The 17,328-nt window shown below is 45.7% G+C and overlaps 1 protein-coding gene across 4 annotated transcripts in view; it reads right to left on the minus strand.

The window, feature by feature from the left end:
- Positions 1-17,328, minus strand: part of synrg (synergin, gamma) — a gene marked incomplete at its 5' end in the record, with an annotated part of 45,928 nt that overhangs the window by 20,168 nt on the left and 8,432 nt on the right. For 3 of the 4 annotated variants that reach the window (XM_083637544.1, XM_083637543.1, XM_083637542.1), the window contains 11 exons: positions 686-1,669; positions 4,490-4,552; positions 4,899-5,017; positions 8,299-8,438; positions 9,231-9,476; positions 10,197-10,393; positions 10,604-10,684; positions 12,075-12,356; positions 14,273-14,554; positions 15,557-15,668; positions 16,586-16,691. In XM_083637544.1, coding sequence (XP_083493670.1) covers positions 686-1,669; positions 4,490-4,552; positions 4,899-5,017; positions 8,299-8,438; positions 9,231-9,476; positions 10,197-10,393; positions 10,604-10,684; positions 12,075-12,356; positions 14,273-14,554; positions 15,557-15,668; positions 16,586-16,691 — 2,612 coding nt within the window. The remainder of the gene's footprint in view (positions 1-685; positions 1,670-4,489; positions 4,553-4,898; positions 5,018-8,298; positions 8,439-9,230; positions 9,477-10,196; positions 10,394-10,603; positions 10,685-12,074; positions 12,357-14,272; positions 14,555-15,556; positions 15,669-16,585; positions 16,692-17,328) is intronic. The other variant, XM_083637545.1, reaches the window with a different exon arrangement.

Genomic DNA, 17,328 nt, shown 5'->3' on the forward strand with positions numbered 1-17,328 from the left:
TTGATTCGCATCGCTCGACGTGTCGACAACACGCACAGTCGGTTTGTCCCTTGTCCCTGTGGAGACAAAAGGTACTGAGGGGAAGAGCCATGTCTGCTACGCCAGCACGGACATGACAAACGCAGAGCTTATCCGAGCCACACAGACGCTCGCCGGGACCTCGTCAATGAACTATGACTGCCATCACAGCCTCGCGAGGAACTCATCATTTCTGAATAAATAGAGGCATGGGCCAGGGCCTGTCGTTTCTGTCTGTGATAAAACACACAAATACATATGTCACTCATAATTATAATTACCAATTAAATTAGTGTGTGCAGGGAGGGAGTCGGGTGGGGGAAGTATGGCAAGGAATGAACGGAGGGAGAATGGAACGAAGCCATCAAATAAATAAATAGATAAATTAATAAACAAATAAATCAATATATTGAGATGAATGGTGAAATGTGGAATGAAAGTTATGATGCATCGAATATGATATGTTATTCATGTAGTGCTATATTTGTCTTGAGTGTTTGAGCATAATTAAATTCAATTTGGACCTCATTACTTGCCCTTTGCCCCCTGGTTTAGTGGGCCTAACTGGGCACTGAGGAGGAGGGGCCACGGTTGGCCTTGGGATTGGTTGTGTGTGTCATGTGACTGGATGGGGGGCCTCACCAGAGCAAACGCACTAGTTCCTCACCTGTAGCGGGGGGCTGGTGGGCCGAGAGACCCGGCAAATCCAGAGAGCTGTCCGACATCACGTGCTTCAGGTCTCCGCCCATGTCCGACAGCTTCATGTCCAGCTGCACCGAGAGCGCGTCCTCAGAGTCCTCTTTCCCCACACTGCTCCCCCCGATGGACGGGAGGTCTAGGGACTTGACGGAGGCGGAGTCCTCCTTGGCCTGTTTGAAGGCAGCCACCTTGTCCACCAGGCTCTTCTCCGAGGCGCCGAGCGCCGTGCAGAACTTCGAGGACTGGAAGTCGGCAAAGTCGTCCGCGTCGCTCCTGAGCGAGGAGAAGGAGCCGCCGCAGCTCTCCTTGGCATCGTCGTAGGCCAGTCCTCCCTCCAGCTGCTTGAACACGTCATACCTGTCCGAGCCATGCGGAGGGCGCTGCTGAGCCATAGTTTCGCCCCGCCCCGCCACGCTGCCCTCTCGCACGCCTACACTGCCCTCGCCTTTGGGCTCCCCTCCAGAGCTGCCGAACGCCATGAAGTCTGCAAAGTCGTCCTGAGGTGCTGCTGTGGCCCCTCCCACCACTGGACCGTGGGCGGGGTCAGAGGAGGAGCCAAACAGGGCAAAGTCCCCAAAGTCGTCTGTCCCTCCCGCTGGGGGCTTGGCTCCACCTGGTAGGAGCACGAGAGAGGGGGGCACAGACACAGAGGGGAACGTGCTGGATTTTGTCTCGGCGGGGGCATGGGCTGGGGCAGAGGGAGCCATAGAAGAGAAAAGGTCCAGGTCGGCCATGTTAAGAGGGTTTTTAGGCTGAGAAAGAGAGGCTGCTGGCTGTTGCTGCTGTTGTGGTAGTTGCTGTAGAGACTGAGAGGTAGGGAAAGTAGAAGGGAAAGGAGGCTGAAAGATCTTGGCCTGGTCTGGAGGGTCTAGTGGAGAGATGCTGTCGGCGGTTTTAAAGTCTGTGAAGCCATCATCAGCGCTGACAGACTTGAAATCGGCGAATCCTTCCCCTGTGAACCAAACAGAACACTTTAAGGCAATTAAAAAACATTTAACATGGCAGATAGACAGAATGGACATTGGCAAAATAAAATAGCCTCAGTTGCCTCAGCCAGGATTTTCTCATTTCAGAAAAGCGAGGGGTGGATTAGTTATGCTTCTGTCACAGTGTGAATGCTCATGGTAAATTTCCAATCTCCGGCGGAAATGTGCTGCTGGGCCACACAGTGTCCAAAGATTTACACACGTCACTGCACAAACAAAGCAACACTGTCTAAAGAGAAACACATCCCCACTACTACCATGCAGCTGACCAAACTGGGACTGAACGTACTGAACATGAGTAAGCTATTCTGCAAAAAAATGTCCATCTTAACAAGTCATTTAGTCTCATATTCCATCTTAAAATCGTTTGTCTTTTTTATTATTATTTGTTGTGGCATTTTGCCTTTATTGGATAGGACAGTAGATAGACATGAAGGGCAGGAGAGAGGGGGGATGACATGTGGCAAAGGATCACAGGTCGGATTCGAACCCGGGTCGACCGCGCGAAGGACTAAGCCTTTGTGATATGCTCTCTACCAGGTGAGCCACCGGGATGCCCCGAAATCTTATTTGTATTGAAGAGAGAGAGAGAGAGAGAGAGAGAGAGAGAGAGAGAGAGAGAGAGAGAGAGAGAGAGAGAGAGAGAGAGAGAGAGAGAGAGAGACACACACACACACACATTTCAAACCACATACAAAAGTGGCTTGTATCAGATTTTAAAGGATAACATCTGTTTTTTTTTTTTGTTTTTTTGCAGTTCACACATGAGAAAAATCTGACTCATCAGATATGCCAAAAAGTGCTTTCAGTTAAAATTTAAGATGGACATTTTGTGCCGTGAGAACATTACAAAGACTTTAAAATAGTTTTGTCTCAAACCACACAATTTCTGAAACATGGCATAGCAGTGGAAAATCACAGTGGAAGAAGGCGAGTATGTTTTCTTGAGGTTCGGCCGATGCTAAACCACTGTGGTCTAATATATGCACGGGCTAAAATCAAGAATCTGTTCACACTGCTGCTGTACGGCAGAAAAGAGGAAACTAATGGGCTCATTAAAGAGATGGAGCCTGACAGTGCCAAGGAAAGGTCACCGCAAACCAAGACTTACTGGAGGTGTGAGAGTTGTCCCCATCGCAAACTGCTCTAGTGAAACAGGGGCAGGAAACATACCTACATCAATATTAAACGCTTGCAAAACAAAACAAAACGCTTTGCAGATAGTGTAAACATGGCAAGATAGTATACCGCATTGTATTGACTTCGAAACGATAGCCATATCCATAATACAATGCTTAATTTGAGGGAATGTAACGCCAATTTCACTCTCTTCTCGATCAATGAAAAGCAAAGTGACAACAGAGGTGGCTGCGATATTGTTGGTGAAGGTCTTTCCCGTCCTCGAGCCATCTGTTGCTTACAGGGACCATTTCAGAGCCCGCTATGGCCTCTTTGTCATTTGGTGGAGAGGCCAAGGGGATTTGGCTGAGGAACAGAGAAGTAAAAAGAGGACAATGTATTTGCTAAGTGTATGTGTCTCTGTGTGTGAGAGAGAGAGTATGTGTCTGTGTGTGAGAGAGAGAGCTAGAGAGAGAGGGGGGGGGGAGGGCAGGAAGCAAGCATCTGTGTGGTGTGTGTGTGTGTGTGTGTGTGTGTGTGAGTGAGAGAGAGAGAGGGGGGGGGGCAGAAACCAAGCATGTGCATGGGTGTGTGAGAGAGAGAGAGAGAGAGAAAGAGATCGAGCATGTATATAGTCGTGTTTCCATTACCCTCAGAAATGCACAAAATCTAAATATCGCAATAGAAATTGGGTAATGGAAACACGTAAATTTTGAAAAACCTCCCAAATATCGCAAAAAGTTTTTGCGCTCTCATGAGGTGGTTTTTCAGACGTGTCGATATAGCAGTTTATCGCAAAAGTGTAATGGAAACACATTTTCTGCATTTGCACGTCATGTGACCCATCTTCTCCTTTGGAAAAGGAGCGGAAAATGAAAGGAAAATTATGGAGAAAGGGTTCAATAAGCCGTGGCAAAACCTCCACAGCAAGTGGAAAACTTTGAAGCAACGCTACCTAGCAGAAAGACGAGTGTTGTGCAAAAGCGGAGCCGGGGAAAATAGATAATGTTTAATGGCAGAAATCGCTCCATGGTGACAGGCTGCCTGTGTGCGCGCATTTGGCACAGCGGCGAGATGAGGGGATGAAAAGCACACACCGGTGCGGTGCTGCTGACTGAAGTGAATACAGTGACTGTGAGTAATACATTACACACGTTTCAGGTGCAATGTTATAATTATAATACACGACATTCAGATTATTGCACCAAATCAGCCTTTTCCCCCCTCCATCTCTAAATCGGACCAGTTGTATTAGGCTACCTTTTTTCCTCTGTTGCGCTCACTGCATTCACCGCAGCCAGCAACATGTTGCCACTTATTTTCTTTTGAATTGATAATCAGGCTCGTTTATATGCATTGTAACTTCATGTTGTGATTTGCATTGACCATTGGTTGGATTTGAGCATGCAGGGGACGGGATATGGGGCAGATCCCCGTGCGTAATCACTGTGGCAGCTGCTGGTAACGGGGAATTGCGTTCAGGTGTGTGCGCCGTCACTCAAATCAACTTCAATGGAAACGCCTACAAGTTGCAATTGTACATTGTCGAAGTTGTAGAAATATCGCAATTATTTTGCGAAAAACTGTAATGGAAACACAGCTTATGAGAGAGAGCATGCATATGACGCCCTCATCCAAAGCACCAGGTGGGAGGACGAGTTTCTTACCGACTGGTTTCTTGTCGGCTGGTTGCTCGAGCTGTCTGAACACACTGTATTTGTCTCCAGAATCTGGGTTGGGATAAAGAAACAAACAAATCCACTGGGCTAAGTATGGACGGAAAAACACATTTGACAGGCAGGCAAGTGTTGTTCTACAGCAGAGAGGCAAAATACACTAAATAATTAAGAACATCTTCCCAACATTGAGTGGCACTCTCATTTGCACAATCTGCATCTAACTTATTCTTGGAAAATTTCTTTAACCAGTGTCCTCCCATTCAAGACTGAAGTGGATTTAACGTGTGAAATCAACATGGGATGATTGTTTTCACCGGGATCTACCTGGTCAAGAGCATTTCATGGAGAGGGCAGACATTGTTCCTAATACTGCGTACACCCCATGTAGGTGAGGTACCTGATGCGGGGGGTGCGGGTTCTGCAGGCTGGTCCACAGAGAGCTGCTTGAAGACGGCGTACTTATCCGAGGACGAGGACGAGGAGGAACCAGACACTGGAGTCAGCATGGCTGGTGCACTGCAAAGAGACAATAGAACCAGACACTGGAGTCAGTATGGTACTGTAGGTGCACTGCAGGGACACAATAGCTATAGCCAGTCAACAGGGAGAGTGGGGTTAAATACTAGAGGTTAATCCCCGTAAGCTGGCTGAGCTGATTGAACACTTACACTGAGCTCCAAAAGTTTGGACAGTGACAGATTTCCTTGTTAAAGATTTTGCCTCCCTCTTCTGCCAATTTGGAGGCCTGAGCATTATGGTGACTAGGAGACTGAAGCCCAGACAGTAGAGGGTACTTTTACCCATATTACTGCTTTTTTGGTCTGCCAAAAGAATTTGGGCAGAACTACAGAAAATATAAGTGGATAATTCTTCTGTAAATATATCACAGGCAAATGATAAGGACCATCAGCGATATGTTCTAATGCTCATGGAAGGACCATTTACAAAAAGGCTTGTAGTTCCTTGACAGTGCTTCTGAAATATGGCTGAAAAAATGCTCATATAATAGCGGACCCTTTCTATGGTCACATATATCCCATCCAAAACCTCAAACCCCCCTCAATGCATTGTCCACATTCTTATGAAGCTCACTGTGTATGAAAAATGTTAACAATGCACCTGATTTGATCTTTTTAAAGCTAGTTCCCAAACAGACTTGAATTGATTTATTTTTTTCTTATGTAGTGAGAGGCCAATTTCTTTTGGAGGCGATGGTGGCTGCAGGCGGTTGTAGGGTGCACCACCACAAGAATTGGGAGAGAGTCTCCTCCACTGAGGAGTGGGACATTGATCGTTGTTGAGGGTGTCCTACCGGATTGAGCTGGGTTTCATTATTGTACTACTATGCGTTTTATGTGTATTGTTGGTCATTTTGTTTCTGGTTCTTGTTTTTTTTTCCTTGCTCTTTTCTTTTCTTTTGTTTGTGTAACAATGTATTGTGTTGTCATGGTGTTGTAGTGTTTTTTTTATTTATTATGTTGTGGGGGGGGGGGGGAGATAAAAAAAATGCATCTGATACAGACAGAAAATATTCTCATTCGGCCTCTTCTTTCTGTATGCGTTTGACTAAGAATGATCGCCTTGACTATGTGTAACCTTCTTTCTCATTTCTTTTCTCTATATGCGTGTACTTGTGTACTCTGTGTGTACTTGAGAGCAAAGATAACCGGAGCCCAATTCCTTGTATGTGTTTGCATACTTAAAGCTAAAGCTGATTCTGAATGCAAGAATGTACGCATGTATGCTAATGTATGGGGCTGATCCGATAATGTAAGAGTCAAAAACCAAGAAGAAGGATTAGAACAAGGGACCATTGGAACAATAGAGCCTGCTTTCCAGCTAATATCATCTCCTCAAAGCCTTTTCTTGGCCAGACAAACTGACAATAAGTTATGCCTGCCAATTCTGGCTGACTATCCAACATGGGATTTTCAGTCTTACTTTTAATTAGACAGCGATCTTAGACCATGGGGGATTCTCATTACATTGTATTTTTTGTGGGGGAGACAGGGGAAGGAATTGTAAAGACTACGCCGCTCAGATGTGAGATACTTTAGTTGTGCGTTCTCTTTGTCTTTCAGAAGATAATTGCCTTTCAGCTCCCTCACTGAGACACGACAGACTCTCCACACTGGCTTCAAAAAGGAATATTTAGAAAATGAGCTTATCTACTGTCCACTGAACTCAATTCATTAAGAGATAAACCCAGAGACATTGTTATGCAGGGGAGGCTATTACAAGCTATTAAGAGACTGTGTATGATTGTACGGCTCCCAAGACAGACAAGGCAGGAGACACTAAGGCCATGTCCACACGGAGACGGAAGCTATCTTTTTTTTTTTCGTTTCAGAAAAGTTTTCCATAAACATGGAAACGTTTCAAGAAATGTGTGTATCCACATGAAACCACTGAAACCGCTGTAGAATAACAGAGAAAGACAATCTCGTCAATAATGGCATACAACCTCTAGGGGCGCACAGTCTATAATGTGTATCTCACTGTAGCAGCAGCTTAAACCCTTGGCTTTGCGGGGAGGTTTGCCATGTCCATGAATAAAATGATGAAACCTACAGTATACAGGCAAATGCAGAGCTGTTCAGCATGCTGCTGTTCATCAGCCCTGCAGGGCTGATGGTCTCCCTGTAGCCTACAATATAGAACGTTAACTATCGGTGACATTCCTGATATCATCCACTTCCATGATCTTTAGACATGTTGCAAACACATCCCAGCGTATTGGCCGCTCCTGCACATCACAGCACAGGCTAAATGATGCAACATAAATATACATTATATAAACTCATGGCATAAATGTGTTTTTATTGGAAAAAGTCGCGTCAAGTAAGCTAAAGTCTTGTTGGAGTGGACACGAGCGGATATCACAGACATCACAGTGCAACCGCGTGTTCCTCAAACCTCTCACTTCCCTATTCACGTTGTATTTACGAGGGCTATATATAGGGCAAGAGAGTATGTTGGTTACACTCAGGGTTTAGATTTCATTTCATTTCATTTTGTCCAATATTAAAATATTCCAGAATTGCATGTTGTATTAAAAATAAATATAATTTCTATCTAACACGTTAAGCCTGATTTTGTTTGTGTTATTGTAAAAATGTAGCCGCCGCTAAGCCTTCTGGGAAATATCCGATGAAGGGAGGGGAGGGGTGGATGGGTAGAGTCAGCTGTGTGGAGCCCTGAGGATGTTGTAGGCTACACGCTGTTCTCCGTGTCCACTTGTTGCTGACGGTGGTAATAGAGGAGCATTATATTTTGCTGCAAGATCCCCACTGCTGTGCAAATTTTTATATTATTTGGTAACGAACGTTACTGCAATGATTGTTATTGTTGCTGGTGGAGAGAGGTGGGGCTATGGCGTCATCGTTTCAGGAAAGATGCGTATGGGTTGTAAACACGGAAATGCAAGGGTGGCGTCTTCAGATTTAATCACTCTGGGACCCGTTTTGAAAAATTAGCGTATACGGCCAGAACGTATAGTCCCAGAACGCGGTTCCATCTGGACGAAACGGCTATATGACAAAAAACTTTAGCGGATACACCTAAAGTCGTCTCCGTGTGGACATGGCCTAATACTATGCAGAATGACTAACCTATAAATAACCGCCAAGCGCTGAATGTCAGAGCCTCATCACCGAAATACTCTTTACATATTATTCTCTCCAAATGGAGAAGAAGAATACAGATAGAAAGACAATTCCGGGTCCTGAAACTGCATATTTCTTTCATTATAAACTCAACATCTTCCCTGTGCGCCGAGTCTCTGTGTCAGCGTGTACCTGTTCTGCTGCTGAGGTGCGATGGTGGTGGGGAAGCTTCCACTTGACCCCCCCTGGAAGTCTGTGAAGGCCTGGTCTCCGGCTCCTGGCTTGGGAGCCTCCTGGAAGTCCTGGAAATCGTCGTCCTCGGCTTTGGTTCCCTAAGTGAAGAATGTCTTAGTGCAGGGACCCACTTTTCAAACATGACAAACTATTCCCAGAAAGAGCAAGCGCATCATGCAGTCTCATGTCTTTATACTGGAACAGTGCTGACATGCAAGGTCACATAACATTTGTTTGTCGTAGAATGAAAAGAATAGAAAACCAGAGTTCTGATTTGAACATGTTACAATGATAGATACATGAGGAATATGTATTCATACACCGGGGAACATCCACAAGGTTATTCATGTTTATCTGTCTGGGAGGACTAAAGGTCATTTCTCAGCAAGAAGCCACATTATTTCCCACAGACAGAATGAGAGTAAATGAAATCCAAGAAATATCTTTTACTGGCTTAGATAATTAATGATTTCTACCACATAAACCAGCCAATGCGAAGTTCGAAATATGTTTGATAAATCACAACTTTGTTTTATGCACGTGTTATTGAAAACATGTTCAACTTTATAAAACTTTATAAATGAAAATAATTTGTGCATTTAGGCGGAGTTAAGGCTCTCATTTTCCTCTCATCAGCAAAATAGTACACATTTCATTTTAAATACTTTATAAATTAGATAAATTAAGCTCTCATTTCCCCCCTCTCATCAGTAAAACAAACCAATATTTAAGATATAAGTTTTAAATAAAATACTACAGAAGAAATTCAGCAAATTTATTTGGCAACCCGAATAAAATAATTTGCAAATGAGTGTCTTAGTGAATGTCCCAAAGATGAGCCTTATGATGTATAGAAAATGGCAGAAGTGAAAGCTTGGATATGTTGTTACCTGTACTGGGGGGAAATTGGTGACGAAATTGTTGTTGGGGAGTGCTTGAGGCGGAGCTGCAGGTGTCATGCCCATGACTGGTGGTGCTGGTGTGGGCATGGCCATGGAGACCGGGGGCTGGGTCATCATGGGCTGCTGGTGTTGGGTCATGACAGGGGCCATGCCTATGGCCAGGCCAGGCAGGTTGGGCACTGGCGGAGAAGCGAACTGACTCAGGATTTCCACATTCATTGCTGGGAGCCCACTCTGAAACAGAGGGGAAAGGACGTAGCATTGACTTATCCTGTCATCGACTCTCAGGTATCATTTGCTAAAAGCCTGGAGATAAAAACACAGGTTCTGATGCAACTGACTTGTGGGATTTTAATGGTTCATTAGGCAGCCTTAGTGAAGACGCTCTTCTGCCAAAAGCAATTTAATCATAATTCAAGGGTATCAGGACATCAGGGCTATTCTGACCCTATCCAATGTAACCATCTAAAGGAGACTGTGATGTTTGCATAATAAATTATTCAATGAAGTCAAGTTCCATTTTAACAGATGTCAACAGGGAGATTCAGATTGTTTTTCCAGCAGACAAAAGAAAGCACCTTGTTGCTTTGGTGGGTGTTTTAACCCCCTTGAACATTTACATCACAAAAAAAGGGTCTTATTATTCCATGCATGGAAGCTGTGGCATGCAGTGTGTCGTGAGCTGCCTACAGATTAGCATCCTCTCAGGGGTGTCGGTGGTGACAGGCTCAGGCTGAGGATGATGACTGAGGGGGACTTTAGCCAAATATTCAGCTTTCAATACCACACAAGCTGTAGGGCATGCCGAGGCACGGCACTGTCCCTTTCGCCCCATTGCCAAATAACTCCATCTGATTTTAATGTGGAGTTTCATGGCAAGGCTTTGCGGAAACCATGGGGGATGATTAGTGAAGTCGTTCTAAGTGGATCGTTTGCGCGGATGCCAGCGTCTACCTGTGCTACGCCGATTAGAGCGAGCACAGTGTACAGCTCCTCCTTCGTCAGCATGCCGGGGGTTGTGCGGTTGGCCGCTGCCCAGATCTGCCCCAGCGCCTCCCTGGGCAGGCCTGATGACATGAGGATGGGGTAGAGCTTGGCTGTGTCGATCCCCGCCGGAGTCATGGTGAAGTCAAGGACTTTTCTGAACATTTCTGAGGATGCAGAAACACAAAGGAACATATTCACGTACGCTAAAGACATACAGACAAGACAATACCAACAAAATACTATATTAAACTGGATAGCAATGAAGCAACTTTGAAAGCAAAAGGAGTGTTGTTTCATGTATGTATGTACTCTATGTATGTATGTATGTATGTATGTATGTATGTATACAGTACAATGTAAATGCAAATACGTACCTGGGATGAGGCTGTCATTGTAGAGCCAGCCTGGCAGCAGGGGCTGGATGTGCTCTTGTTGGGGGTACACACCAACACCTGCTGTCCCAAACAAAGAGACACACATAAGGGTTAGTTGTTACAGCACGCTCTCCGTCCTGGCCTGCTGTTTGCCAAGTCTCTTGGCAGCCGAAACCCTCCTTGTATCAAAGTGAAAAACTAGAATAGCATCATGCCCCTGATGTCTGGACCAAGGACTCTGTGCAGATGTAGCGCTTCTCCTCACTGACTCGCTCAGCGCCCTGCTACTCCAGGCATCTATAAATCAGTCCTTGAGCCATTACCGACTGCTGCGACGGTGCCTCGGGGAGAAGTGTTGGGCTTTGCCTTGTAATAAAAAAATACTTCTGACACTGACCTAAATCCTCTTTGCAACAGACTAAAAGGCTTACTTAGTTATTTACATACACATGCAAGCACTTGCAAAGAAAAATAAATAAATGAACTAACAAGGATTTTGAAAATGCTGCGGCTTGCCTTTAGCCCCTAACACTATATCTGCGAGACAGATGTTTACTTTAGCAGCTACTTTGCACATAATCCTCACATCAGACAGGCTCCACCGTCTTGGGCAGTTCAATTAATCTTATTACTAATCTCCCTGGTCTCCATGATGAGGCGCTATATTTCCCTCGGCGACAGAGACACAGAAAAAAACAAATGAGAGCACAGAGGAGTAGCAGAGTGGCATGCAGAATCAGGCTTGGAGTACATTTGGGGGGGGGGGGGGGGGGGGGCAGTGGCAGCGGCCAATCCATGCGCATCCCTGTTAAACCAAAGCAGTCAGCATGCGCCAGAGGTCATTCTCTGGGAGGGTGTTACACAGCAAGGGAACAGACGGCAGCTTATTGAGTCAGCAGGTATTACCCCAGGACCTCGACAGACACACACAGTCCATTTCCACACTGTGTTGTTGTGCAGGAGAGAGGGCCAACATGAGAGGAAGCCTCTCTAATGAGATTTGGCCTGAAGGAACAGAGGTATGAAACTGGCACAGTGGAGAGGAGAGGCGAGGCTTAGGACAGGATGTAATGACACCAGGCGGGGGGAACCTCACAATCAAAACCCACCCGGGAGGCAAAGAAAACATCAGCGTGATCTCATTCAGCATCACGTCAGCTACGATAACGTGATACGCTATTAATCACAAGAAAGTCTCAAATCACACATCCAGTTCTGAATCTGGGACGATTCAATTATTTCCCAAAGAAATCGGGAGAGATTAGGTTGGTGTAAAGGGCACAGAATTATGATGTCAGGTCTAGAAAGAGTGGAAAGATTGACCCAGGATAGAAAGAACGCGATAAACACATGCCCTACCTTGATGGTATGTTAATACTGCAGCAAAGCCAGAGAGACAGAAAGAGAGAGAGAAAGAGAGAGAGAGAGCGAGAGAGGCGGTGAAAGGCTAATAAACAGGCACTTCTCTCACCACTGTCACTACTGGTTTGAGGGGACGAGTCGGCAGTGGATGAGGGGACAGCGGGCGCCGGCACCGGGGCCTCGGGTTGCATGTCTTTGGCGAAGAAGACAGAACTCAAGTCCTCAGAGGCGTGAGCCCAGTTCCGTGCTTTGGTGCTGGATAGAAACTGGGCTGCAACTTGAGCTCTACGACCCATTTCAGCCAAACACTGCTGGGGTTTAAAGCTAACCTGGGCCTTCTTAGCAGCTGTAAGATCACACGAGGAGAATAGCTTCTCTTCCAGGGACGGGCCTAGAGGGGGTGGACGAGGAACACAGCTTCTTGATATCATACTTAGTCTCCAGCTATCCATAGCAGGGCACGTTTGTTTTAATACGGTCATACAGTACATCGTGTCTGAACTATATGTGAGGTCCTGTTACGTTTTGTGCACCAATCCTGTATTAAGTAACAGTCTTTTAATGTGTCAGTACAAATGACCCAGGTCAAAATTGTTATGTACCCTATGCTTGGCGTATAGAAGCAATTCTGATACTACAGTATCTGAGTCAGCAAAACCTGGTTTATTTCCAATATGAAGCTGCACAACAGCATTCCTCATTTCCTCAGGTGTCACTTCTCAGGTCAGTGGGGAAACAACAAAGCCAACTACTCTGCTTATTCCAGATGTTACACAACTAGGTCACAAACTCCTCAAAGGACTGGGGATGACATTTGATGCAGCACTCTGAGGCTGCCTACCTGCTGGATTTCTCTGGAGCGGAGTGGGGAGGGGGAGTTGATCCGTCTGTCCTGTCAGTGAGAGTCTATGGAGGCCATGGGTCTGTCAGTGAGAGTCTATAGAGACCATGGGTCTGTCAGTGAGTCTATAGAGGCCATGGGTCTGTCAGTGAGAGCCTATGGAGGCCATGGGTCTGTCAGTGAGAGTCTATAGAGGGCATGGGTCTGTCAGTGAGAGTCTATAGAGGGCATGGGTCTGTCAGTGAGAGTCTATAGAGGCCATGGGTCTGTCAGTGAGAGTCTATGGAGGCCATGGGTCGGTCAGTGAGAGTCTATGGAGGCCATGGGTCTGTCAGTGAGAGTCTATGGAGGCCATGGGTCTGTCAGTGAGTCTATAGAGGCCATGGGTCTGTCAGTGAGAGTCTATAGAGGGCATGGGTCTGTCAGTGGGTCTATAGAGGCCATGGGTCTGTCAGTGAGAGTCTATGGAGGCCATGGGTCTGTCAGTGAGTCTATAGAGGCCATGGGTCTGTCAGTGAGAGTCTATAGAGGGCATGGGTCGGTCAGTGATAGTCTATTCACATTATGCAGCCCCGCCCACTTGACCCATTGTGTTATGACTTCCTGTTTAAAATGCCAGCTGTTTTACCTGCTCAAACTAGTCTGACTTACCTGGTCAAACCTAGTTTGACTCACATTATGAGTCAGACTAGGTTTATGAGTCACAGGAAGTGTAAGTTACACTTCCTGTTAGTCTCTCAAGCCAGACGGTCTCTTCTACATAAGGTGAATAGAGGCCATGGGTCTGTCAGTGACAGTCTATAGAGGCCATGGGTCTGTCAGTGACAGTCTATAGAGGCCATGGGTCTGTCAGTGATAGTCTATAGAGGCCATGGGTCTGTCAGCGATAGTCTATAGAGGCCATGGGTCTGTCAGTGATAGTCTATAGAGGCCATGGGTCTGTCAGTGATAGTCTATAGAGGCCATGGGTCTGTCAGTGATAGTCTATAGAGGCCATGGGTCTGTCACAAAGCAGGGAACACAGCTGCTCAGCCCAGAGATTAAACTTCGGATGACACGCAGACCCACAGTGCGCCCACCTTGTCCTTAAACTAATTTCCTAGTCAAAAATCAATGGATGATTCAGCTGCAAATGGTTCACACACATTTCTCCGTTTGTCTGTTTTCTAATGATGAAGCAAGTTTGGTTGACCCGGGATCACACACCTTTGTTGTTTGCTTAGTCTGTAATGTTTAGTGGCTTTAAGGTTGAGGTAATGGGGCCATCTGCCGAGACGTCTGCATGCTCTCACACAGCAAAGCAGGCCGAGACCAAACCAAAATCCTGGGCTAAAAGTCTAAAGATTCTACAGTAGGAGCAGCACTGTTAATCAACCAATCCTCCAGACTCACTGACAGTGTTAATGACTATCAATTGTGGAGATGAGGGCGGAGCTACAAAGCAACCAAAAAAACAAAAAAGTTACCTTGGAATGGCGATTGGGAACTGTTGTTGACAGCAGAGTGTTGGGTGGCAGTGGGAATGGGCACAGAGGCGGAGAGGGACTGAGATATTGAGGAGGAAGAGGAAGAAGACAGACCTGCCTTGAGGGAAGGGGATGAAGGCTGGAAGTTGGAGGAAGAGGAGGAGGGGAAGGAGACAGAGGCATCTACAGGCCCCTGAATAAAGTCACTAAACTCGTCGTCGTCCTCGGGGAAAGCAGGGGGGAGTGAGTGAGGGGTGACAGACGAGTGTGATGGCGATGACTCTGCAAAAATGAAGAGATAATTGATGGTGATGGCACAGCACATGACACACGCTACAACGGAGAATGAATCAGAGGCTGCCTGCACAGTGCAGGAGTGAGACTATTTGGTGCGAGACCAGAAATTGTAGTGTTGCAAATTGAATCAAAACGTTGGCATAATTTCATTCATATTTAGATGGGGAGAGTGGGGAATGAAATGCTATTTCACTGTGAAATACTGATGATCAATATTTTAAATTGTAACTTATTTAGCTGAAAACCTCAACACCAGAATAATGACCTATAAGTATTTGGTTACTTTGGGCTAACACCTACAATTTTCAGAAATGCACAATAAAGAAGTAAGTGAGGGTAATCTACAGTTTCAAGACTAAAGGTCCTTACACATCAAGAGCGATGCGAATATATGGCACGAAATTGCGATGCGAGTTTTGACCCACCTGTCAATCACAGCCACAGATGTGTACACGTCGGAAGCGAATTTATGAAAAATCGACCGTGGTTCGAAAAAATAAACGCCGCAATAACGCTCAGCGAAACTTCGCCGTTGGTATGCACGATTGCATTGCCTGATATAGGTTCGGAAAATATTATTGACGTGCGAATTAATCGCACGAAAAAAACGCTCCCGATGTGTAAGGACCTTAAGAGTAAAGAGTTCTGAAGTGACAGTTGTCAAATTAAACTGCGTAATAGTGAGCATAATGACACTAATGACAGGACAGATGAGTTCAGAAACTGAAAAAGAAAATATGATAAAAGAATGTGATCAGGAATCTGTACTCGACATGTTAAACTCAGAGACAGAGGCGCATTAGTTTGACACGTCTGGCTGCCAGCCGACCGACCGGTCATCATGCCGACCTGCCTCTGATGATCCAATTATGATTCTGTGAGGGAGGATTTTCAGGGAGCAGATCTGGATATGGACTCCTGATGGAGAGGCACAAAAGGGAAAAAGCCCTGCAGGGGACCACACTAAAAGGGTTCGAGTGAAGGTACCTGGCTTTTTGGCCTGCGACGAAGGAGTGGGATGCATCTTGGCGTCTCTGCTGAAACCATCCAGGTTGCCTTTGATTGCCTCCAAGGCATCGTCACGGCTCTTCTCCCCTGTCTGAGTACAGTACAATAGAGAGCAGTTCACTGTAACACAAGTTGGGTTTCTATCCAAATGTATCGCCAATTTTAACTGACTTTCCAGAAAATATGCAAAAGAAAATGTGAAATTATGAGCGTTTCCATTCCATCCACCCCTGTTATGCAAATTAGGAGCTGTCTCACAGGCAGCGACTGCGCTCTATGAAAAACATCTATTAATTGAAAGTTTCTTGATGATCCACAAAGCTACACCATGAAATGGATTACCAGGCAGGCACCACTCTTCAATTCAGCATACATACTTTATAATCCACCAAGCAGTTACAGTAAGTGCATAAAATGTCAATTTTAGAAGTGATCCGCCTGTTAAAAACGCAGTCTTCTTCCGTTAAAACACACCACGGCAGGCGGTCTAAAAACCTTCAAATTGTGCCTAAATATGTGCAGCTTATTGACCTTACAAGTGTATTTAGTGTATGTCAACGAGTGCATCCTACTGATTCTTAACAAGCCTTCATCATGCGTTAACTGTTGCCAGTAAGCAAGGCAACATGAAACTGCATGTTTTTTTTGTGGAATTTGGTTAAACGAGTTTGAACTGAGATAACAGAAGATTAGCTTTTCCACCTCCCCTAAGAGTAAAAACATACATATAATATTTCAATCTTTTTTATTTCAACCATCCCCCCCCCCCCCCCCCACCCCACACCAATCCCCACACAGACACACACACCATTTTCTCTCAGGTTTTTTAATGCACAAATTGAAAATGAGCATAAAAACAGGTGGATAGAAACCCACCTAGATACGAGCACAACCCCACTGGGTATGCCGGTGCGAGTACCGGATGTGTTCGGCACGCCAGATCTGTTTGGGGTTCCGCAACTACAGAAACATCATGACTGCTGGTTAGGTGGGGAGAGAGAGGCTCACCTTGGGTTTGACACTGCTGAGCAGCCTTAGCTTCTGCTTCTGCTCCTCAAACTGCCTCCGTTTCCTGTCCTCCTCCAGCATCCTCTGCTGATGGTCCACACGCTTTCTACAGAGCACACAGTGACAGAGCATAGGTAGTACTGTGTAAGCAAAGGGGTAACACACACACACACACACACACACACACACACACACACACACACACACCTGCTGCTCAGCAATAGTTATACTATTTAAAAATAAAGGTTTTTGTTCTGGAACATCTCTTCTTCTTCTTCTGTGGTGTGTTATGGCAGTTGGCACCCTTTATGTTGCCGCCTGCTTCTGGATTTATACATCCACTGTTTATCCTACATTCTGTAAAAACAGAACTCTCTTCTCTTTATTAAAATTGCCTAAGTGGGTGGTGTCCGTCTGTGGTGGTGGTGTCAGTCATGATTATGATGTCATCAGCGATGTCACTTGAGCAATTGTGATGTTATCAGTGATGTCACTCAAGCAATTGTGATGTCATTCATTAGCGATGTCACTTGAGCAATTGTGATCAGTGATGTAATAAATCCTTCCTAGTATGAGCCGATGGCACCGCCTAGGTGGGTGGGCGGGGTCTGTCTGGACAGTCCAGAGTCTCCACCATAGGAATCGACCTCACGTAGCGTGCGAGATTCCTAGTTATTACACATTCTGATCTTTTTCTTCTGCTCAGTTCCTTAAGCTGGTTACAAGCCTTATATTGTACAGAG

This window comes from Poromitra crassiceps, assembly GCF_964638095.1.
Source record: "Poromitra crassiceps genome assembly, chromosome: 5".
Lineage (NCBI taxonomy): Eukaryota > Metazoa > Chordata > Actinopteri > Beryciformes > Melamphaidae > Poromitra > Poromitra crassiceps.